Source organism: Elephas maximus, chromosome 8 (assembly GCF_024166365.1).
Source record: "Elephas maximus indicus isolate mEleMax1 chromosome 8, mEleMax1 primary haplotype, whole genome shotgun sequence".
NCBI classification, from domain to species: Eukaryota; Metazoa; Chordata; class Mammalia; order Proboscidea; family Elephantidae; genus Elephas; species Elephas maximus.
Window position 1 is genome coordinate 47,503,405 of NC_064826.1, and position 23,935 is coordinate 47,527,339.

The 23,935-nt window shown below is 37.3% G+C and overlaps 1 protein-coding gene across 5 annotated transcripts in view; it reads left to right on the forward strand.

The window, feature by feature from the left end:
- The window catches only part of PHTF2 (putative homeodomain transcription factor 2), a 125,611-nt gene that overhangs the window by 21,066 nt on the left and 80,610 nt on the right, over nucleotides 1–23,935 (forward strand). For all 5 annotated transcript variants that reach the window (XM_049894300.1, XM_049894298.1, XM_049894301.1 and 2 more), the window contains exon 2: nucleotides 5,628–5,707. In XM_049894300.1, coding sequence (XP_049750257.1) covers nucleotides 5,663–5,707 — 45 coding nt within the window. In that variant the 5' untranslated portion in view covers nucleotides 5,628–5,662. The remainder of the gene's footprint in view (nucleotides 1–5,627; nucleotides 5,708–23,935) is intronic.

A 23,935-nucleotide genomic window follows, 5' to 3' on the forward strand; every position in this document is an offset into this window, starting at 1 on the left:
CCACTTTTCTCCTGCTCTGTCAGGAACTCTCTGTTGTGTTCCCTGTCAGGGCAGTCATTTCTGGTAGCTGGGCACCAGCTAATTCTTCTGGTCTCAGGGTGATGGAGTCTCTGGTTTATGTGGCCCTTTGTGTCTTTTGGGCTAATATTTTCCTTGTGTCCTTGCTGTTCTTCATCTTCCTTTGTTCCAGGTAGGTTGGGACCAATTGATACTTCTTAGATGGCCACTCGCTAGCTTTTAAAACCCCAGATGCCACTCACCAAAGTGGGATGCAGAACATTTTCTTAATAAACTTTGTTATGCCAGTTGACCTAGACGTCCCCTGAAACCATGGTCCCCAGACTCCCGCCCCTGCTACTCTGTTGAAGTGTTTGGTTGTATTCAGGAAACTTCTTAGCTTTTGGTTTAGTCCAGTTGTGCTTAATTTCCTATGTATTGTGTGTTGTCCTTCCCTTCATTTAAGATGATTCTTGTCTACTATCTAGTTAGTAAATACTCCTCTCCCTCCCTTCCCACCCTCAAAACCATCAAAGAATGTTTTCTTCTGTGTTTAAACCTTTTCTTGAGTTTTTATAATAGTGGTCTCATACAATATTGTCTTTTTGCAACTGACTAATTTCACTCAGCCTAATGCCTTCCAGATTCATCCATATTATGAGATGCTTTGCAGATTCATCATTGTTCTTTATCATTGCGTAGTATTCCATTGTGTGAACATACCATAATTTGTTTATCCATTCATATGTTGATGGGGACCTAGGTTGTTTCTATCTTTTTCTATTGTGAATGATGCTGCAGTGAACGTAGGTGTGCATATATCTATTCGTGTGACAGCTCTTTTTTCTCTAGGGTGTATACCAAGGAGTGGGATTGCTGGATCGTATGGTAAGGAAGTAGGTTTTGAACTAACTTAGAAGGATGGCTAAGCAGAGAAAAGGATGGAATGGAAATAGCAGTGCAAGCAAAGTGTCAGGGGTGGGCATAAATTGTTTTTTGGCACAGTAAGAGCATTTGTCATGCTGAAACAGAGAAAAAATCTTTTTCTTAGAATAATGAGAGAAGCACATTGTAACGTGGAGTATTGATAGACTATTATTTTTCTAACATAGGGAATGGTTAAAAAATGTTAGATTTTCTGTGAATAAATCTGTAAAGAATACTTTTTGGTCATTACTATACTTGATAGTGAGGGTCTACAAAGCTTTTCTGTAATCATCTTTTCGTCCCTGGTCTTTGGCATCATAAATGCATTTTGTGTGAAACCTGACATAGTAAAGAATAATTTCAGATGTTTTGCAAACGTAAAAAAAAAAAGGTATGATGGTTGAAACTACAAGAGAGAATTAATTTGGAGTGTCTATAGTGAAATTTAAATGTTAAACCTGCAGTTAGCCTTGTGGTTTTAGGATCGGATTATTTCTATATCATGATACCCTTCTATTGGTTGATCAAAAAGATTAAGATCCTCTGTTCATAGTACCCAATAAGTTTTTTATGCTACTTTTTTCTTAAAAGTGACCCGAGTGCCATAATTCAACATTAAGACAATTATTTAACATGAACTATCATAACCATATTGTACCCATTGCCGTCAAGTCAGTTCCGACTCAAGCGACCCTATGAGACAGAGTAGAGTTGCTCCATAGGGTCTCCAGGGAGCGGCTGGTGAATTCAAAGCAGCCTAGCTCTTAACCATTGCTCCACTACGGCTCCATTGTAACCATACCAAAAAATCCGTTGCTATCAAGTCAGTTTCGACTCATGGTGACCCTATAGGACAGAGTAGAACTGCCCCATAGAGTTTCCAAGGAGTGCCTGGTGGATTGGAACTGCCTACCTTTTTGGTTAGCAGCCGTAGCACTTAACCACTACGCCACCAGGGTTTCCATCATAAACACAGAACCTGTAAATCTACCTGAACTGTCATGGAATCAAAGGAGTTGGAAAGACTTTTGAAAAAATCTTTATTATTCATGAAATCCTTTGTTAGTATATTCTTGCTGCTTATACTCATGTGAAATTTGGTTATGTTTGAGTGTGCTTTGTCTGATGCCTTATGCAGAAATCTATCTCAGCATGCTGTAAAACCTGTTTTAAAAATAGGTATGAGCCATTTAGTGTCACTGAAGAGTTGTTGACACAATGGAAAAACTATTAAATGAATTTGCAGAGCAAATCTTTCCATTACTGGAGAAAGGTGTTTTTATTTCAAATAGACATAATTAAAGACATTTAGAATATTTTATGTACCTAGCTTACTGCTGTAGTTGATTTTAGAAATTTATTACTAAATGTAGATAGGTAAACTGAAGTATATAAAAAACTATTTGTCAGATCATTTTATTTTGAAACAGGCAATCTTTTCCTTACTTTCATTGAAGACTATTTTGAAAATCACTGTGACCATTTAAATATTTTCTAAATATATTAAATATCTCATATGTTTAATAGAGTGGGTGAATAAAAAATCCTTTCATATTTTGTATATGAAATGTGTATTATACTCTGGGGAGAGGATCTTTGTCTTAGTAGATAATCTAGAATTTTTGTCAATAAATACCATTAACCGAATGACAGAGAAATCAAATAACAAGAAAGGTTGCAAAGGCCTTTTTTGAGTCAGGAGGTAAAGTGAAAAATTTAGATATTCTCATATTTTTAGCATTTTTCATGCTTTGTATTTTTTGAGAGGGGAAAGGACTATAATCAGTTTGGAAAACATACCCAATTGTCTTGACAAACAAATATAATGAAAGTGTAAATGTCTAATGGATAGTCCCCTGGTGGAATCTATGGAGAAAACGTCTAGGATGAAGTATAGTTAAAAATTAATGAATCACCCCAGAGACCTCTAGGATGGAAAAACCGAAACAGGAGATTTTTTTAAAGTCAGTAAAGGAAAAGCTTCCCCAAAAAAACTTGGTGAGAGAAATGAAGGTAACTACACCTCATGGAGAAGCTTCAGTGGAGGTGAACTTTGAAATCTCTAAAAAAATCCTTGTGTGTATAGTTGAGAATTGACATTGCCCTCTTAAGGTAATCAGGTAGCTATTTATATTTAAATGTTAACAGAAGCTGATTACATGTATTCCTTCCCTAAACTATTTGTCACATTTAAAAAAAGGAAGTATAAATGCTTCCTAGTTCTTGGATTGGGGAACTTATTTTTTATATAAAAATTAATATTAAAAATAATTATAATTGATCATCTGCTGTGTGTCCTGGACTGCAGTAGGCATTTTGTGTATATAATTTTACTTATCTGTCATTAAAAAAAAAGCCATATAGCGAATGGGTGGTGGTGTTTTTGTTGTGTGCTATCAAGTGGATTTTGACACATAGCGACCCTATGGGAGAGAGTAGAACTGCCCCATAGGTTCTTCAAAGCTGTAACTTTAACCTAAGAAGCCCTGGTGGTGCACTTGGCTGCCAGTCAGAAAGTCGGCAGTTCAAACCCACCAGCTGCTCTGCGCGAGAAAGATGTGGCAGTCTGTTTCTGTAAAGATTTACAGCCTTGGAAACTGTATGGGGCAGTTCTGCTCTGTCCTGTAGGGTCACTGTGAGTCAGACTTATGGCAGTGGTTTTTTTTTTTTTTTAATCTTTACATAAGCGGATTGCTACATCTTTCTTCTGAGGAGTGGCAGGTGGATTAGAACTGCTGACCTTTTGGTTAGCAGCCCAGTGCTTTAACCACTGCACCACCATAGCTCCTTAGCAAATGGATTCCTATAAACCAAAAACCCCAAACCTGTTATGGTTGAGTCGATTCTGACTCCTAGTGATCCTGTGAGGTCCAGAGAGATTAAGTGATTTATTCAATATTGCACATAATAGAGCTAGTATTAGTTAAGTGCTATGGCTGCTAACCAAAGGTTGGCAGTTCAAATCCACCAGGCTCTCCTTGGAAACTCTACGGAGGAGTTCTACTCTGTCCTTTAGGGTTGCTGAGTCGGAATCGACTCAATGGCACTGGGTACTGGGTAGAGCTAGTGTTTGAATCCAAGTCTTTTGACTGTAATGCTGCTCTTTCCATTATGCCAGAATTTTTCTCAGAAATTTCAAAACAGTTTGCTTGAATTTCGTCATCTAAAGTTGGAATTATTAATATCCTAGGAAAGGTATGGAAACCCTGGTGGTGTAGTGGTTAAGTGCTAGGGCTGCTAACCAAAAGGTCAGCAGTTTGAATCTACCAGGTGCTCCTTGGAAACTCTGTGGGGCAGTTCTACTCTTTGAGTTGGAATCAAGTCAACAGCAATGGGTTTGGTTTTTATTTTGGTCAGGAAAGGTAATAAAATAACCTGTTCTATAACATTATCAAGGAAACCCTGGTGACATAGTGGTTAAGAGTTTTTAGCTGCTAACCAAAAGGTCAGCAGCTCGAATCCAACAGGCAAGCCTCGGAAACCCTTTGGAGCAGTTCTACTCTGTCCCGTACGTAGGGTTGCTATGAATCAGAATCGACTCAATGGATTTTTTCGAACACTATCAAAAGTACAGACGTTACGTAAATTCCCCTTTAAATTTTTAGAGATTGATCATCTGAACATTTGAACTTGCTGATGATAATTTTCTTTATATGTGAATCCTCGTATGCTCAAGAAGCATATATGTTCGCAAGAATGGTATGTAAAGCCTCTGGTGTCTTGTTTTCCCTTGGCAAACCCCATAGTGGCAGTACTTCTGCAGTTGCAGATCTGTGTGTGCTCAGCACGTGCTTTACTACCAGGATTTCCATGAGCGGCCTCCCATGTGGCCTTGAATGATTGTGGTTTGTAATGACTTCTAGGGCCAGTATTGCATTTGAATTGGTTTTAGGCTCATCCTTAACACAGTACCAGAGGTGCCCTCTGTGCCAGTGTCATGTTATGACCAGTGAAGTATTTCAGAGTTAATTTCTCGGATTCTGTCTAGGGCTAAGGAATCATCAAATTTAGTAATCAGCACTGTTTTTGACAAACACAAGAAAGATGGTTATGAAATGGTTTGTGACAAATTTCTAAATATAAGTAAACTTTGATATCTGGGAAGCTCTTAATATTAATGATTCCTGTAAAATTAATTCTAATATTAGCTTGGTAAAAAAAAAAAAATTTTAGCATAAATTAGTTAGGCTTCTCCAGTTACTTGATTTTTGTTCAATTTTATGTGTACTGAATATCAGGGAAAAATTTGATGTGATTATAAATTTTGGCATCTTCGTTAAACAATCCTTTAGGAATAATAATTGATAGTAATTGTTCCTAGATAGAAAATACAGTAAAAACCAATGTATTACTGAGTGAATGAGTGGATTTCTAGTACATGTGGTTTTCTACATGAAAAAACTTCCAGTATAAACTAGGAAATTCTGGAATTTATTTTAAAGTCTTGTTTTTTAAAACAACCTATTTTGTAAGAAAAGTCAAGTGTTATATTCGTGCAGAAAGAACCTTCTTTTATTATGGCAACTGATTTTTGTTTACTTAAGAGAACTTGTTACTAAAATAGTAATGAGGAAGAGTGTAATATAAGTATAGTCATACACCCCTTGCTCTGCAAGTAAGCAGAGTACTGTGTATGCATGTTGTTCAGTTTCCTTTTGGAAGGTGGAAGTAAAGTTGTTTGTATGCTTTTATTTCTTGTACAGCCTAAAATGACAAATGTGTGATTTCGGTGGAATAAATGGCGTCCAAAGTCACAGATGCTATAGTCTGGTATCAAAAGAAGGTAAGTTGATAGCCAAAGCTTTTAACTTTAAAGATGTTTTTATTCCAAAAATGCATATTTATTTTGTGCTATAGATTTATATCAAATATTAACTAAAATAATGACAAGATAAATTTTAGGATCTTTTGAATAGAAAGCTAAAATTATTTTTGTTTTTCTTGTGCTAACTTTACTTCTGAATAAATTAGAAAGGTAATGTTTAAAAATATATTCTATACTTTTTATTCTTACATTGTCAAAATAGCTAGATTGGTTATTAGCAGTTATAAATAAACCAAATCTCCAGGATTATGGATATAATTAGCATCTTGTAAAAGTATTAAAAATTTTCTTGCTTTAATTTCTGTTATAATTTTATAACTATATTACAGTTTTTCCTGTTTCTTATAAGTTGTAATTCAACAGCTCAAACTTCTCAGTAAAAAAGGAACTATTTATATTTTCCAAGCTGAAAATAAAAATGTTTATTTTGATGTTTTAGGATTAGTTTTCATAACTACTTAACTAGCTATGTCATCCTATATATTTAAAAATAAACTTTAGCAATGTAATGTTTTCCTTTATTAAGTCCATAGAATAAATGTCTTTTTTTTTAAATACAGTAAATTCTTTACTTGGGAAGAGTGTTGTTTACATTCTCTAAAATGTATGTTGTTATATATAGTATCTTACATTTTTAGTGTGTGTAGTGAGTTACGTTTGTTTTCCCATTTTAAAACATTTTAATGCTTTACTCTTGAGGTCTCTGTTAACAAAATTAAATTATATATTTAAGGCTTTTTCTATGTGGGGGAAAACCAGACAGTTTTAAAATTTGGTCAAATTGGAAGTAAATGGTAATTGAAACATTTTAAAGGTTAGTCAAATCTAAGAATACAGTTGGTCTTTCCATCTGTTATTTGTCTTCTGGGTAGAATATGTCACATACACACCATCACATTTTTCATAGAAAGTATTCAGTTGGATATTGTTGCTGACAATCCCATTAATTCCATCTTTTGTGGTTCTGTATTGTTATCTTTATTTTTTTAACTTATAATCAACTTAAAAACCAGTCTGCTTAGCTAAAGAAAGCTCTGAATTAAAAAAAAAAAAATTTTTTTTTTTTCACGTAGATCTTTGAAAGTTTTTCTCTTTCCTGTTTTGTACTTTAAAGGAGTTAGTAATGGTTATTAAATGTTTTCTATATTGGCTTTTTATGTTAAACATTTCAAACTTCACTGAAGAGCATTTACAGAACATACTGGGTTAACTGACTTTTCTTGGGATAGGGGAGTGTTTGAAATATTGTACTCACATTCTCTTAGCATAGTGACCACCTCTCTTATCTGAGGGTCATTTACCTAGCACCTTTGGATATGCGCAACCAAAAAATTATCCTGAGCAGTCATAACTGAAGTCACAAAACGTAGCAAATGTAATTCTATTTTTTATCTTAGAGGAGTTGCCAGAACCATTAACCAGATCTGATTTGCCCTGTATTTTGCTTTTATTTGTTTTTTTTTTTGAATAATTTAAAAGATTATTTAGGCTTGCAAAAAATAGCAGCCCCTAGCACTTAGTACTACTCTTTCTATTCTTACCCAGCCTTTTAGTTCTGTTCATCAGAGACAATCCTTAAATTATTTATAGTTCAGTGATTCTCATACCAAAGCTCTATCACCCCTCATCCTTTGTGGGGATTTCGAGGGCAAAGGTTGGAAGTATGGGAGGTAAAGTTTGGGTTTTCATATTACTTTTGGGTAAATACTGGCATTGTGGGAAGGATTCAGGGGTACTAAATGTAATTCAGTGCTCTAAACCAGAGTTGGCAGACTTTTTCTGTAAAGGGCCAGATCGTAAATATTTAGGCTTTGAGGGTCATGAGGTCTGTGGAAGCTACTCACCTCAGTATTTCAAAGAAGTGACTTGCCCCAGGTCACGCAGATAGTTAACCTAGTTAACCGGGATTAAGCCTCAGCTTTCAACTCTGAAAACCTGTGGTGTTATTTACCTTTAAGATTGTCCTTGCTACATCAGTCAGGATTCTTTTGCAAGACAAATCCAACTCAAACTAGCTTTAGCAAAAGAAAGGAAATGTATTGGCTTTCACAGTTAAACCTTGGGAAGATGCATGGTGAAGCTTATCTCAGGGTTGACCAATTTCCAAGACCAGAGCACCATCAGATATGTCTGCCGCTTTTTCTTTCCCTCTTTTCTAGAGTTGGCTACATGTTCCTACCACAAACAGCTTTCTCCATGTTGTAGAATTATGCCATGAGCTACCACCAGACTCCTTCCTGTTCTTTTAGCAGCATGAGAAGAAAGGATGTATAGATGGCTGTATAGATTTCATACCCAAATCTATTTCTGAACTTTTTCCTAGTTAGAAGAGACTCTATTTTGTTAGGAAATTCATTCTCCTCTACAGAGCCCTATGGCCAGGGAATATGTATCTGAAGTCCCAGCTGGAGTGATTCCTGATTAGTTTCAGTCAATCATGGGATTCTGTTTCCCTTGCCAGTGATTGACTTAGAAAGGGACTTGTATTCCAGTTCTGGCCAGTGAGGCATGAAAGGATTCAGGGATAAGTTTCCCATCTCTTAAAAAGAGACCCAATAATAGTAATAACAACTTACATACTGTTTATTATGTGCCAGGCATTTTAAAATTATAATTTAGTTTAAGTAGATAAATGAAATAGAGGATCTGTTTTCCACTGATTCCTTCCCACAAATGCCATCTGTTTTCCTGTCTTTGCATATTGGTGGTGAAGGCTCTGCTGCCTGAAGCAGTTGTAGTCAGCTGGCTTCCATGAGGGGAGCTTGCTAACATGAGCATGGCAGAGTTGAAAGATGGAAAGAACTTGAGTTTTTCAGGACTTTTTGAGTCACAGAATTTATCAACACTGGAAATGTCTTACTCTGGCACTTGTTGTGTGAGGTACTAGATCCTCTTATTTTTTAAGTCATCTGAAGTTGCCTCTGGTTGGATATAGCACCAAAAACCAAACCCACTGCTGTCGAGTCGATTCCAACTCATAGCGACCCTATAGGACAGAGTAGAACTGCCCCATAGAGTTTCCAAGGAGCGCCTGGCAGATTTGAACTGCTGACCTTTTGGCTAGCAGCCATAGCACTTAATCACTATGCCACCAGGGATATAGTAGTAGATAGAAGATTAAGATCTACCAAAATAGAAATATTAAGCCATAGATAAATAAATGGGCTTATTACATTTTCTCTGTTTTTTTTCTTCTTGAACCATATTCTCATATGCACTATTAAATTTTAACATAATATTTAAGTACTGTGTTTTATAATATGGTGTGCTTGAAAGTGTACAGCGCTTGAAGTCAAGACCTGCATTTGTGACGTTTGCCAGCTTGTAATTTCCAACATGTTACTTAAGTCTCTCTGAACCTCAGTTTCTTCTTCTGGAAACTGAGGCTAATAACGCTTTGCCTTTGTACCTCACCAAGGAGCCCTCATGGCGCAGTGGTTATACTACTTGGCTGCTAACTGAAAGGTCAGTGGTTTGAACTCAGCAGCTGTCCATAGGAGAAAGATGTGGTAGTCTGTTTCCAGAAAGATTTACAGCCTTGGAAACCCTGTGGGAGAGTTGTTCTCTGTCCTGTAGGGCTGCTATGAGTTGAAATTGACTAGATGGCAGTGGGTTTGGGTTTTCTTTCTTTTTTTTTTTTAGGTTTTTATATACCTCACAGAGTTGTGAGGAAGTAAGTCATCCTTAAATATGATTTTTAAGAGTTTTTTTTATAGCGGTTTATGAATTGTTTAATAAAAATAAGGATCTTACAACATAATAAGTGAGAAATTAAAGTGGTTTCCGATACCCAGCAGCTTCCCTAATGACCATATCTGTGCTGCACGTACTCCTTCCATCTAAACAAAGAAGTAAGTATGTGACTAAGGCAGCCAGAGATGGTACGTTGGCCTCTTGGCCGCAGTGATTGGACCAGGTATATCCAGATAACCCAAGCTGTCCTTCCACAAACTTTTAAAAAATTGGAACTGGTGGAAAAGACTTTTGCTGGTGTAAGTGATGTAAGCCTGGAGCAGCCACAACATGGAGATGTTGTTACCACAACATGGAGAAAGTTGTGGATAAAAGAAGACAATCAGACAGCACCAGAGAGGGCCAGGAATGGGAAGAAACAAAACAAAAAACATCCCTGATCCCTGAATTCAGTCCACCCAGAAATTAGCTTCATTCTTGATTTTTCAGTGGTTTAGCCATGTCAGTATTACATTTCCCCTATTTTTTTTTAATTTTGCTGAAGCTAGTTTGAAATGAATTTTTTACATGCAAAGAGCGAGCTCTGACAAATGCATGGAGGCAGCGTATATACATATGTATGTGTATATATATGTATATGTGAGTGTGTGTGTATATATTTATGTATTTAATTTTTATTGAAGTACAGTATATATTCAGACAATTATATGGATTATAAGTGTTCAGTCTAAGGAATTTTTACAAACTGAACACTTGTGTATACCAAGACTCAGATCAAGAATGTTACCAGTTCTCCAAAAACCTTCATGCTTTCTTTCAATCACAACCCATCCGATTCCGCTCCCCCCCACCAAGGATAACTACTGTATGAGACGGTGTATCTCAGTGGTTAACAAGAACACAAGATTTTTTGGTTGGAAAACAAGAATTTGAATCCTTGTTCTTGAAAGTCTGTATGATTTTGGACAAGTTATTTCTCTAAATTTTACTTTCTTCATATGTATAATAGAATTATAGTATCATCTTTTATATTTATTATATTAACTGACTTGATATATGGCAAGTGTTACCATTATACTCCACACAGAGTAAAACCAAAAACCAAACCCATTGCCATCGAGTCGATTCTGACTTACAGCAACCCTATAGGACAGAGTGGAATTTCCCTGTAGGGTTTCCAAGGCTGTAAATCTTTACGAAAGCAGACTGCCACTTCTTTCTACTGCAGAGTGGCTGGTGGTTTCCAGCTGCCAGCCTCTTGGTTAACGGCCCAGTGCTTAACCACATTGCCACCAGGGCTTCTGCACACAGAGTAAGGCTTTAATAAATAATAGCTATTTCTGTGTTTATTATTATTACTTTCCCAAACCTATCAGAGTACTTTATTTCATGGATTCTAAACATGGATTCTCTGGGTATCTCACAGCAGTGGGTTTGGTTTGTGCTAGTATCTCACTTATTTCACAGAAATCATAGAAATGTAGAGAGGGAAACCAAGTTGGAATTGATTCCAACTCTTAACGACCCTATAGTACAGAGTAGAGCTGCCCTATACGGTTTCCAAGGAGTGGCTGGTGGATTTGAACTGCTGAGCTCTTAACCACTGCACCACCAGGGCTCCAGAGCAGGAAAGGTACCTTAGAAATTAACCTTTCAAGATCTTTATTTTGGGAGTCCTGGGTGGTACTATACTACTAGCCAAAAGGTTGGCAGTTGAAACCCACCCAGGTGGACCTTGGAAGACAGGCCTAGTCATCTACTGCTGAAAGGCCACAGCCTTCAAAACCCTTTGGAGCAGTTCTACTTTGCACAGTAGGGTTGCCATGAGTTGGAATTGACTTGATGGCAACTAACAGTAACAACAGCAACAGATCTTTATTTTACAGATGAAACTGAGACACTAAGAGATAAGGTTGTTTTTTTTTTTTTTTTTACCTAGTTTAGAGATCTTGTCAACTGTACCAGGAGTCATAGAATTTCACTTTTTGAACTAGCAGTACCTTTGCTTAATAGCGATGGCAGATTCAACTCCCATGGGTAGAGAAAATGGAAAAATAGAAAAAAATACGTTGCATCATTCCCTAGCAATAGCCTTCTGGGCTGCTGTACAAGTAATATTTATAAATGCCAAGGGGATCTATATGCAGTACTCCTGAGTATAAAAGTACTAAATTCTCAAAAAAATCAGTAGAAAATTCTTTATTTTTAAGGCTTTTGAAAGATCTTTTTCATCACGTTCAGGCACTAAGATTACATGAACACCCAAATGCCTAGTATTTATTATATATTTGTCCTCTTTAGAAGTTGAGTATTTGGTAATAGGTTGTTTTTGTTTTGCAAATACTTTGGTATGTCAGAACTAGGAACTTCTACATAGTACGTAACTACTTTGAAATACTGTATTTATTTGTTTATTGACTTCCTTATTTAGGTAAATGAAATAGTTACTCCATTAAAAGGAAATACTTATTTGCCTGCAGTAGTACGTAACTTCTTTGAAATACTACATTTACTCATTTGTTTATTGACTTCTTTATTTGTGTAAATGGAATAGATATTCCATTAAAAGGAAACATTAATTTGCCTATAGCAGTTGCCAGATATGATGCCTAAAAATTAAAGTTTTTGTTTACACAGGTATAAGGAGATCCAAGAAGCAACGTTATTTGAACAGAGATGAAGTTTATTTAATGAATAAAGCTACTTATACTTACTGGGATTTGGGAAGAAAAATATTTTATGACATACAAGAAAACTAGGCTGTAACCTTTTTCATTCTCTGATGAATAGGTTTAAAATAGAGATGTTAGTCAAGGATATAATCTTGCCAGTTATATTCCAGATACCTTGTAGTCAGTTTATATTTAACCATGGTAACGAACATAGTGGTGAAATAAGTTGTTAGGTTGCCACTGGCAGCCTAAAATTAGGCAAACGTACCACCTCTGAAAGACCTGAGAGTGTCTAAAACACTGTTGTTATTAACCTGCGCTATGTTTATAGTTCTACACAGAATGACATTTATAAATGCTGTTTAACAGAGTAACTTAGAAGCTAAATTGCTCTTTGTCGAATGGCCCGTAGAGTTTATTCAAATGAAAGCTGTTAATTCAATACCAAGGATTGATTCACAGAGAAGAACATGCTGGACAAAGGTATTTAAAAAAAGAAAAACAGTTACTGTCGAGTTGACTCTGACTGATGGCAACCCCCTGCGTGTCAGAGTGGACTGGTACTCCACAGGGTTTTCAAGGCTGTGACCTTTCAGAAACATCACCAGGCCTTTCTTCTGAGACACCTCTGAGTGGGTTTAAACCAACAGCCTATTGGTTAGTAGCTGAGCACTTAACCATTTGTACCACCAGGGAGAAAGGTATATAACCTAAAATGTTTTCCACCCAAACTTTTGCCCAGAATTAATATCCTTATTACATTTTAATTGGCCGTTTAAAAATGAAATCTTGCTCTAGTTTGCTTTCTGTTTTGGGTGTCTTGTGCCCACCGCCTGTGATGGGGTTAGAATTACATAAAGAGTTCTGGTTTACCTGGTTTATGCAAAAGGAGACTGCTGCATAGCTCTAAACAGGTAAAAGTATAGAAAGAGCAAGTTAGTAAGGTGGCCTTATTTAATTTTTCTAGAGCTTTGGGGAATCAAATAAGTTCTTTAGTTCTGCAGTCTCAAAATGATAGGCCAAAACTCAAAACCAAACCTATTGCCTTGGAGTCCATTCCAACTCGTAGCTACCCTATAGGACAGAGTAGAACTGCCCCATAGGGTTTCCAAAGATGGGCTGGTGGATTCAAACAGCTGAACTTTTGGTTATCAGCTGAGTTCTTAACCACTATGCCATCAGGGCTTCAAAATGATAGTCAGCAGTATATATTTTAAATTATTGCTTGTTTGTTCAGTGTGACACTTTGGCATGTAGCTTGTTTTTATTGACTGGTAGAAAACTAGAGGCAAATGATAACTAGGTGTAGCTTCATTACATTGACTTCATATAGGAAAAATTCAATACATTTAGTTTTACCAATGCTGGTTGACATTTAAGATTAAAGGCTTTTTATTAGCAAGACTTTCTCCCTCATTACATTGACTTCATATAGGGAAAACTCAATACGTTTAGTTGTACAGTACTGGTTGACTTGTAAGATTAAAGATTTTTATTACCAAGACTTTCTCCCTCTCTAAAAAAAATAATGAGCTGGTAGAATTTGCAACCATATACATTTAAGTACATTTATGGTGGGCCTACTATGTATAAGGTACTGAGTACTTATCTTCAGGCAACTCTGCATCACGGAGGAGCCAAAATGTAAACAAATAACCATAGTACTTATGGTAAGTGTTGTAGTAGAATCATCTTTAAAGCGCTATGGGAACTCACATGAAGTTCCCTCCAAATTTGTTCCTCCAGTCATCATTCTCTTATTGCTGTTATCTTCTAAATATTTTTCACATCCTCCCTGATCTGCTTTCATTGCTCCTTCATTCTGGTTCCAGTGAAAATCTTTTCTTCTCGTAGCCACCACAGTGACTTATCGTAAACAAAATTTGACCTTGTTACTTACCTGTTAAGGAGATCCGGTGGCACAGTGGTTAAGCGCACAGCGGTTAAGCGCACAGCTCTTAACCGAAAGGTCAGCAGTTTGAACCCACTAGTCTTCTGTAGAGATTATAGCCTTGGAAACCCTATGGGGCAGTTCTACTCTGTCCTTTAGTGTCGCTGTGAGTCGGAATTGACTCAGCGACACTTAACTATTATTACAAGTAAATATTTGATCTCTTCCTCTGCATAGTTTTTCTTGATCCTGCCAAGTGAAGATTAAATATACAACTTCTCTCACCCTACCTTTGGTCATCTTTAATAGCAGTTCTGGATCCCCTTGGACCCTTGCAATTACAGCAAACCTTTTCTTGATGACAGTAGTTCAGACTCCTTAGATTCTGATTCTGGGAAATCTCTACTAAGCACCCAGGAGCAATTTATCTCAACTTCTTCCCATTTTAATATTACCCTGTGTAGGTAAGGGAGCCCTGCTGGTGTAGTGGTTAAGAGCTCAGCTGCTAACCAGGAGGTCAGCAGTTCAAACCCACCAGCTGCTCCTTGGAAACCCTATGGTGCAGTTCTACTCTGTCCTATAGGGTTGCTCTGAGTCAGAAGTGACTCAGCAGCACCTAACAACAACACCAATATGTGGGTACGTGGAAGGAAGCCAAACAAGTTAATGTATTTGATTTTGAATAATTCAGATCTGCTTCATGGTCTCGTTTTTTATCTCAGATGATTGCATGAGCATCAATAATATTCTATGTATTTTTAAAAATGCAGTGGTATTTAAATAGCCCAGATAAGTTCAATTTAAATTGCTTTAAAAATATGATAAGCTTTTTGTGCTATTTATATTAAACTGTTAGAAATATGTAAACAAGGAAGGTACGGTAGTCTTGACTCACGTACACATGGCTTAGTCAGAGTTATGTTTTGGAATAATAAACCAGAGTGTATCCTATGATGAATACTAAAAAAATTTAAGTAATGCATATATATTCATTCCTTGCCTCATTTAGCAGTATGAAGGAAAAGGAAGCATTAGGAACTCACGGAGATGACACAATAGCTAATGCTTATCGAGCTCTTATGTGCCTGTAGTGTGGTTAGCTCAATAGGTATTAGCACATTTAATCCTTATACTAACCCTGTGGTTATTGATGTTAACTATTTTACATACTTTTAGGGATGAGTGAGTTTGACTCACTAAGAATTTTGTATATTTTCATTTGCTTTCTTAACAGACCCTGACAGCTTCCTGGCTGACAAGGCAGCCCATGGAGTGTCAACAGAGGCAGAAGTAGTGATGATTAGGGGTTAAATGCCACCCTTCACAGTTACCCTTAGTGATGAGAGCCAAGGCAGAGGAGCATAGGGTAGCTTTTATATAAGGATGTGAATAGTATTAGTGAGTAAAGGTTCCAGCTGTGGAGCCTGTCTGGATTTAAATTCCTGTATTCTGCCACTTACTGTTTAAATTTGTACAACCTCAGTTTTCACAACTCTAACACAGGGATAGCAGTAATATCAACTTTGTGGTATTGTGAGGATTATGTGATTTAATACATATAAAGTGTTTGGCACATGATAAATAATAGATGCTATTTATTATTATTATTATTGTTGTTATTATTAAACTACCTCAACTTGCAAAGGAGTAGAACCCAGAGACCCTAGTATTTTTCAATTCTAGGGTTTGGACTTTTCCTCCAATGTTGGGGGGCCCACTCAGTCCATGCAGTAGTGGTCTTGAACTTATTTTAGAGTGTTGCCCTGATAGACAGCTCTCCTGTTGTCATCTTGGGTAACTTAAAAATTTTTTTTAAATAAATATTACCCCGTAGCAACACTTTTTTACTTTCAAGTTACCCATAATTTTTATACATATTATTTCTCAAACAAAACTCCTGATCCAAACATTGTTATCACATGATTCACTGAGCAGAAGAATTGGGGTGACATCTCTAAAAAGTGATAATTTTCTTAAGAAATCTCTTTGCACTGTAATAAACAAGAAAAGCCAGAAAGGTCAAAGAAATTTGATTGACATCATAGAGTTAATATGTGGAATTTACTGTGATTTAAATCCAGGAATTTAGTTCTGTGCCCTCATCACACTTAAGTAATAAATAGCTTTGAAAATACTTTCTACTCTATAATGGTTGAAATCATGTTTATCAAAAAATCCAAATAATTGTTAAAATTTATGATGTTTAATTTTCATAGCTGTAACATTTGGGAAGTAATGTTATGGGTTTGTTAAATGGAACTTTAGTATTTACCCTAAGTATCTTTGAGTTTCTGTTTGATTGCTAAAGTAAGGTACATTTATTTTCATATGACTGTTAAAAGTAACAATTCATGACCCAAGATTAGGTTAAATAGAGAACAGAAGTTAAATTATCTTTGCCAAGAGGTTTTTTTGGGAAAGGTTATTAATCAAGCAATACCTTTATTAATAAATCCATTGAGAACATACTGTCATGTACCAGCAAATTGGAAAATAAACAGCCTTCATAAATTATGCAGAGTGGTATTGGTTTGCTAACAGCGATGTTCTCATTACAGTTGGGCCAGGAAAAAAGGCCACTGTGTTCTGCTTCTACTTTTCAGTACACGTGTAAACTGTGCAGACAACAGACAGCCAAGACTTGAGAAGGAAAGGCAAACCAGGTCTGTGTTGGGCCCCTAAGCAGCAGAAGTTCTAGAAACTTTTCTCTAGAGCTCTGTTGTTAATTTTATTCGGCTATATTAGCCATCCATCTGTCTGTTTCTTCTGTTCATCTTCATTTGGAATGGAGAAAGGGTGCAGTTGCCTCAGTTTGAGTCACATGTCTAGTTTTTTATCATTCAGCTATGGCCAGGGAGAGGTCAGGGTTCGATTGTATGACATGACCCCAGAAGCCCCCCCTCAGAGTATAGCAGGATTTCAGTCCTTAATGCTTGGTGATTTATTTACTGATTTCACTTAAGCCTGACTGAGAGATGGGCATCGAATCAACTACATGCTTGCTTTTTAATTCTTAAATGGAAGATTTACTTATTAAAGATAGGGTTTGGCACTTGCGGGGGTTTGAGGGATCTCTGAAATCATACTATATCTAAAAATGCTTACTAGCTGTGAAGTTTAACATTTTTGAGGACTGAAGGAGAGCAGAGGGAAGAAGTCAGTAGAGACAGTCAGGGGCTTCTTAATCCTCTAATATAGCCAACCCTTGCTGGTTGCTACAGAGGCCAAAAGAGCTGATGATGGCCTTCTCTCGTGGGTTTCTTCCAGAACTTGGAGTTCTCCCAGTTCTACCAGGAGCTCTTTGCCAGGCTCCCTCCCTTCCTGTGTGAACCAGTTGAATTCCTTCCTTCGCCACCTAACATAATATAACATCTTCCTTCTGCCATAAGAGTCCTGTATGGAACATTGTTGTTTTCTTGGATTATTGGAGTATTTTAGCATTTTAGTTCTTATAATCCATTTTTTTATGCTATACTAGGATTGGAGCCCTGGTGGCACTGTGGATAATAGTTCAGCTGCTAACCAAAAGGTCAGCAGTTCAAATCCACCAGTTTCTCCTTGGAAACCTTGTGGGGCAGTTCTACTCTGTCCTGTAGGGTTGCTATGAGTTGGAATCGACTCAAAGGCAATGGGTTTGGTTTTTGATTTTTGGTATACTAGGACTGATTGAATGATTGATGAATCAATCTATTTATCTGCCCTTTTGTAGTAACAAAGTTTCTGACAGTTTTGTTGTTAAAATATGACTTACTAGCTGAAAGTTTCTGTTGTGTATCTCATAGGAAAAACCTCATTTGTTTTCATAATGAGACTTCATTAAATTGATTTTGAGCAGTGGTGATTGTGACTATACAGTTCTGTTGCATAAATGTGCCATAATTTATTTATTAAACTATTCCCCTCTTTACAAATAACATTTAGTCTTTGAACTGATATTTCTTTCATAGCTTTATAGATAGAGATTTCTGAATAAATAAGAGTAACATTTTCAGGCTTTTGTAACATCAATCCCTGTTTACGGTAACCAGTCTCCCTTCTCAGCTACAATCCCATCCCCTATGCATATACCCTCCTTGTCCCTTTCAAGATCTAGCTCCCAGGGATTCTAGGCCACTTTTTCCCACTACATGAAAACTGTCTTCCCCTTTCTTGGGCTCCAACACCCCATGCCTGGCTGTTCTCCAAGTGAATATCCTCTTCACCTTACTTGGGCTTTGACATCCTATGCTGGGTCACATCCACATGTGGTCACCACCCTACTCTGTTCAGGCTCTGATTTCTCATGCCATGCTGCCTGTACCCCACAAGGTCCCCCTCCACACCCCACTTGGGCTGATATTCTACACCTGGTTACGCTCTTGTGTGGACATCATCTTGGCTTACCCCACTGTGGTTCAGGCACCCTGCTCAGGGCCCTCATGTCTGTGTCTCATTCTTTAGGACTGAATTGTTCAAGAGAGGGAAGTGGGGGAAAGAGGAAAGGAAGCTGTATTTTTTTTTTTAATTGTACTTTACATGGAGGGTTACAGAACAAACTAGCTTCTCATTAAACAATACACATATTATTTTGTGATGTTGGTTACCACCCCACAACATGTCAATACTCTCCCTTCTCAACCTTGGGTTTCCTGTTACCAGCTTTCCTGTCTGCTCTTGACTTCTAGTCCTTGGGTTGGTGTGCCCCTTTAGTCTTGTTTTGTTCTATGGACCCATCTAATCTCTGGCTGAAGGGCAAACCCCAGGAGTCACTTCACTACTGAGCTAAAAGGGTGTCCGGGGGCCATATTCTCAGGGTTTCTCCAGTTCTGTCAGTAAGTCTGGTCTTTTTTTTGTGAGTTCTGTATTTTTCTCCAGCTCTGTCCGGGGCCCTCCACTGTAATCCCCATCAAAGCAGTCAGTGATGGCAGCCAGGCACCATCCAGCCATGCCGGACTTAGTCTGGTGGAGGCTGCAGTGGTTGTGGTCCACAGTCCCCTGGACCAGTCTCTCCCCCGTGTCCCTGGTTTTCTTCATTTTCCCTTGCTCCCAATGGGGTGAGACCAGTGAAGTATCTTAGATGACCACTTATAAGCTTTGAAGACCTCACATGGAAGCTATACGGTTTTTAAGATAAACCTGGTGATCTTGCAAAGTGCATAGCATCATGCCTGGCTTATTGTTGGTTTTTAGTGAATTGGTGGGGGAGGGCAGGGTTTTGAATACTCAGTTCTTCCACTCCCGATCCTGGAATCTTGAGCCTTGGTGGCAAAACAAAAAACACACACTGTTTCTAATACCAGCTTAGCTGAGTCTGCTCTTCCTGATATCCCTAATCACTTTAGTTGATACTTTATTCTGTCTGAGTGGTTTTCTTACCTTCTTTATTGTCCTTTATTTCCCCAAATTCCTCAGCTTCCAAATCTCAGCTGTTGACTTTGCTACGAACATGTTTAACTGCCTAATCACCTCAATTTTTCCCCAGATTTTATCTCTCCTTACTTTACCTTCTGTCTTGAAACTTTTCTCTCATTTAGCTTTTATTATACTTTATTGTTCCAGTTCTCTTCCTACCTGCCTGACCAATTATTCTAAGTTTCCTTACCTGACTGCTTCCGTTCCTCACCACTTGAATATTTATCCTTCTTAGTATTTTATTCGTGGTCTTCTTAAGTTATTCTGTTTCCTTAGATGATAACATTGACTTCCAAATACCTTGTTAATCTGCTGAGTTCCAAATTTCGTACCTTCCCAATACTTGTCAATGCTAGCCATAATTCCTGCTTTTATTGCATATCATGGTTAATGGTACCGGTGCTACCCCAGGTACTTAAGCCAGAAATTGGCATCCTTGTCTCTTTTCAGTACCTCCATATCCAGTTAGTTTCCTATTGTACATTCTCCCTCCTTTTCAGACCATCTCTTACTGATGTACAGAACAATAATGCTTATTTCATTCTGCCGTGAATTATGACTAGCTTTTTTAATGTTTTTCTTAGCATTTGCAACTTCTTAGAGGCAGATCCCTGCTATACTCATCTTTTTGTTGAATTAAAGAATTCTCTTCAAGAATTTTTCTTGGAGGCAGAGCCAACAATGCAGTATAGACAGAAGCACCATGCTGAACCTCTACAGCAAAGACCCGAAAAGCTAAGCAAAATAGATACAAACGTCAGTCCTGAAACCCTAAGCATCAAATGAAGGCGTAAAACACTCAACCAAGCACCAAATGAGATAAGAAATGGGCAAAGAACAGAAAACGAGGAGAGCTACAGAGTGGAGGTACCCTGCCAGCTAATGCAGCGTGAACTTGCCATCTTGGACCTCAGCCACCAAGAAAGGCAAACAGGAAGTACGGGAAGGCAATTTCATAGAGCTCCTAACAGAAGACAGAGCACCCGTTGCACATATCACATCATCTCCCTTCCCTCCTGCCTGTCTGCACCAGGTGCTGCACCCCCAAGCAGCACAGGTGTGATCACAAGAACCTGCCCTGCACTGCCCCCTGCCTCCGGTCCAGCTCTGTCAGCCCCAGTACATGCCACAAATGACCCATTCCCACCCCTCCCCTCCACTGGACCTGCCCTGCTGCGCCATAGCTGAGTGACTGGCCCTGACCACCTAGACAAGGTGGTGAGAAGTATTGTGCCCACAGATGACCAAGCAACAAAACAAGTCCAGCCTACCTGCCCAGACAGAACCAAATAAAACAAAAAAGCAGGATAAAACAAACAAATCTAAAGTCAGTAAATGAAGAAAATAATTCCTGAATGTGCCAAAGACAGCAGACAATATCAAAACATAAAAAAACAGGACAGGATTGCTCCAGAAAGCATCCAATATAAAACACCAGGTGACCTTCCAGTAGAAGAAAAAGCACTGGAACTACCAGATAGGGAATTCATAACTCTACTATTTAGGACTCTTCAAAAGATGAAGGAAAATGGAGGCAAAAATAAGGAAAAAATAGACAAAATCATGGAAAAGACAGACAAAACAATGGAAGAATTCCGGAAAATAATACAAGAACAAAATGTCAAAATAAATAACTAGAAATCATACAAAACTGCAATTAGAAATCCAAAAGTAAACAAGATTTCAGAAATGCACAGTTGAGTGCAATAGAAGGTTTTAGGAGTAAATTTGAAACAATGGAAGACAGGATCAGTGAAATTGAAAACAAATCCTTGGATGCCACTTTGAGGAAAAGTCAGAGAAAAAGAATGAAGAAAAATGAAGAAACGCTAAGAATGATATGGGATGCAATCAAAAGCAAAGATTTGCTGGCAGAAAATTTCCCTAATATCACAAACAATGAAAAGCTGACCATCCAAGAAGCTCAGTGAACCCATATAGGATAGACCCCAAAAGAAAAACAGCAAGACATATCATAATCACACTTGCTAAAACCAAAGACAAAGAGAATCCTGAGAGCAGCTCAAGAAAAATGAAAATTCACATAAAAAGGGAAAACAGTAAGACTAAGCTCTGATTACTTGGCAGAAACCATGAAGGCAAGAAGGCAATGGGGTAACATATATAACACCTTGAAGGAAAAAAATTGCCAACCAAGAATAATATATCCTGCAAAACTCTCACTCATATGTGACGGTGAAATTTGGACATTTTCAGATAAACAAAAAGGAGTATGTAAAATCCAAACCAAACTTATAAGAATTATTAAAGGAAGTCCTTCAGTTAGAGAACCAAAACCACCAGACAACAACCTGAATCTAGCACGTAAGACAACATCAGCCAGATACCAACGTAGGTAGTGAACTCTCAAGGATAAAGCAAAACTAAAAGATTTATATCAGGAAACCACAGAGGTCAGTCTGTAAATAATAACATTAGAACAATAAAAGAGGGAATAAGTGGTATAGGTATAGAACTTTCAAATGGAGGGGAAATCAAGGCAATATCAAGTAATAAAAGGCTGGTTTAAATTTAGGAAGATAGGGGTAAATTTCAAGGTAACTGCAAAGAAAGTTTACTTTCTCATGAAAATAAAGAAGGAAAACAAAGTCTCAGTAAATGGAAAATCTACAGAAACGAAAGAAACGGAAAAAAAAAAAAAACAGACAAAAGGAATTCAGCACAGGAGAGTAAGAGGAACAAAGAAAACTTCTGCACCACAAAAGCAAAAACAATAAAAGCACTATGGAATGACAGCAATAAACTCACACCTGTCAATGATCGCACTGAACGTAAATGGCTTAAATGCACCCGTAGACAAAGAGTGGCAGAATGGATTAACAAAGCAGGGTCCATCAATATGCTGTCTACAAGAGACACACCTTAGAAGCAAAGAGATAACTGTATTAAAAATCAAAGGATGGAAAAAACATCAAGCAAACAGCAACCAAAAAAGAGCAGAAGTGGCAGTACTCATCTCAGATAAAATAGACTTTAAAACAAAATCCACCATAAATGACAAGGAAGGATATTATATAATGATTAGAGGGACAATGCACCATGAGGCCATAACCATAATATCTATGCATCCAATGACAGGGCTCCAAAATACATAAAACAAACTCTAAAAGCACTGGAAAAAGAAATTGACAGGTCCACAATATTAGTAGGAGACTTCAACACAGTACTCTCGGTAAAAGACAAGACATGTAGAACAAAACTCAGCAAAGATACAGAAGATCTAAAGGCCACAATGAGCCAGCTTGACCTCACAGACATATATAGAACACCACTCTACCCAACAGCAGCAGAGTACACATTCTTTTCCATTGCACATGGAATGTTTTCCAGAATAGACCACATCTTGGGCCACAAAGCAACCCTCTCAACAAAATCCAAAATGTTGAGTTAATACAAAACATCTTCTCTGATCACAACCCCAAGAATGTAGAAATTAGTAACAGGAAGAGCAAGGAAAAAATCGAACACATGGAAACTGAATAACACCCTGCTTAAAAACCATCAAGTAAGAGAAGAAATCAAAGATAGAATGAAAAAATTCCTAGAATCAAACGTGAATGAAAACACATCATGCCATAACCTTTGGGACACAACAAAGGCAGTGCTCTGAGGTCAATTAATAGCAATAGATGCAGACATCAAAAAAGAAGAAAGGGACAAAATCAAAATATTAGCTACACAAAAGAAGCCCACAGCCACCAGAAGAAAGGAAATAATAAGGATCAGAGTAGAAATAAATGAAATAGAGAATAGAAAAACTATAGAAAGAATCAACAAAACTGAAAGTTGGTTTTTGAAACAATCAACAAAATTGACAAACCACTGGCCAAACTGACTAAAGAAAAACGAGAAAACACAGATAACCCAAATAAGAAATGAAGTAGGGGACATTACAAGAGACCCAACTGAAACAAAAACGATTATCACAGAGTGCTATGAGAAACTATACTGTAATGAATTTGAAAACCTAGAGGCAATGACAAATTTCTAGAAACACACTACCTGCCTAAACTAACACAAACTGAAGTCAAAAATCTGAACAAGCCCATAACAACAAAGGAGATTGAAAAGGTAATAAAAAAAAGTCCCAACAAAAAAAAGCCCTGGCCTGGAAAATTCTACCAAACATTCTGAGAAGAGTTTGCACCGATACTACTCAAGCTGTTTCAGAATATAGAAAAAGAAGGGATATTTCCAAATTCATCCTACAAAGCCAGCTTAAACCTGATACAAAACCAGGCAAAGACACAACAAAAAAAGAAAATTACAGACAAACATTTCTCATGAATATAAATGTAAAAGTTCTCAAAATTCTAGCCAATAGAATTCATCATATCAAAAAAAAAATACACCATGACCAAGTGGGATTCATACCAGGTATGCAAGAATGGTTCAACATTAGGAAATCAATCAACGTAATCTACCACATAAATAAAGTTATCACATGATCATCTTATTCAACGCAGAAAAGGCATTCAGCAAAGTCCAACACCCATTCCTGATAAAAACTAAATAAAA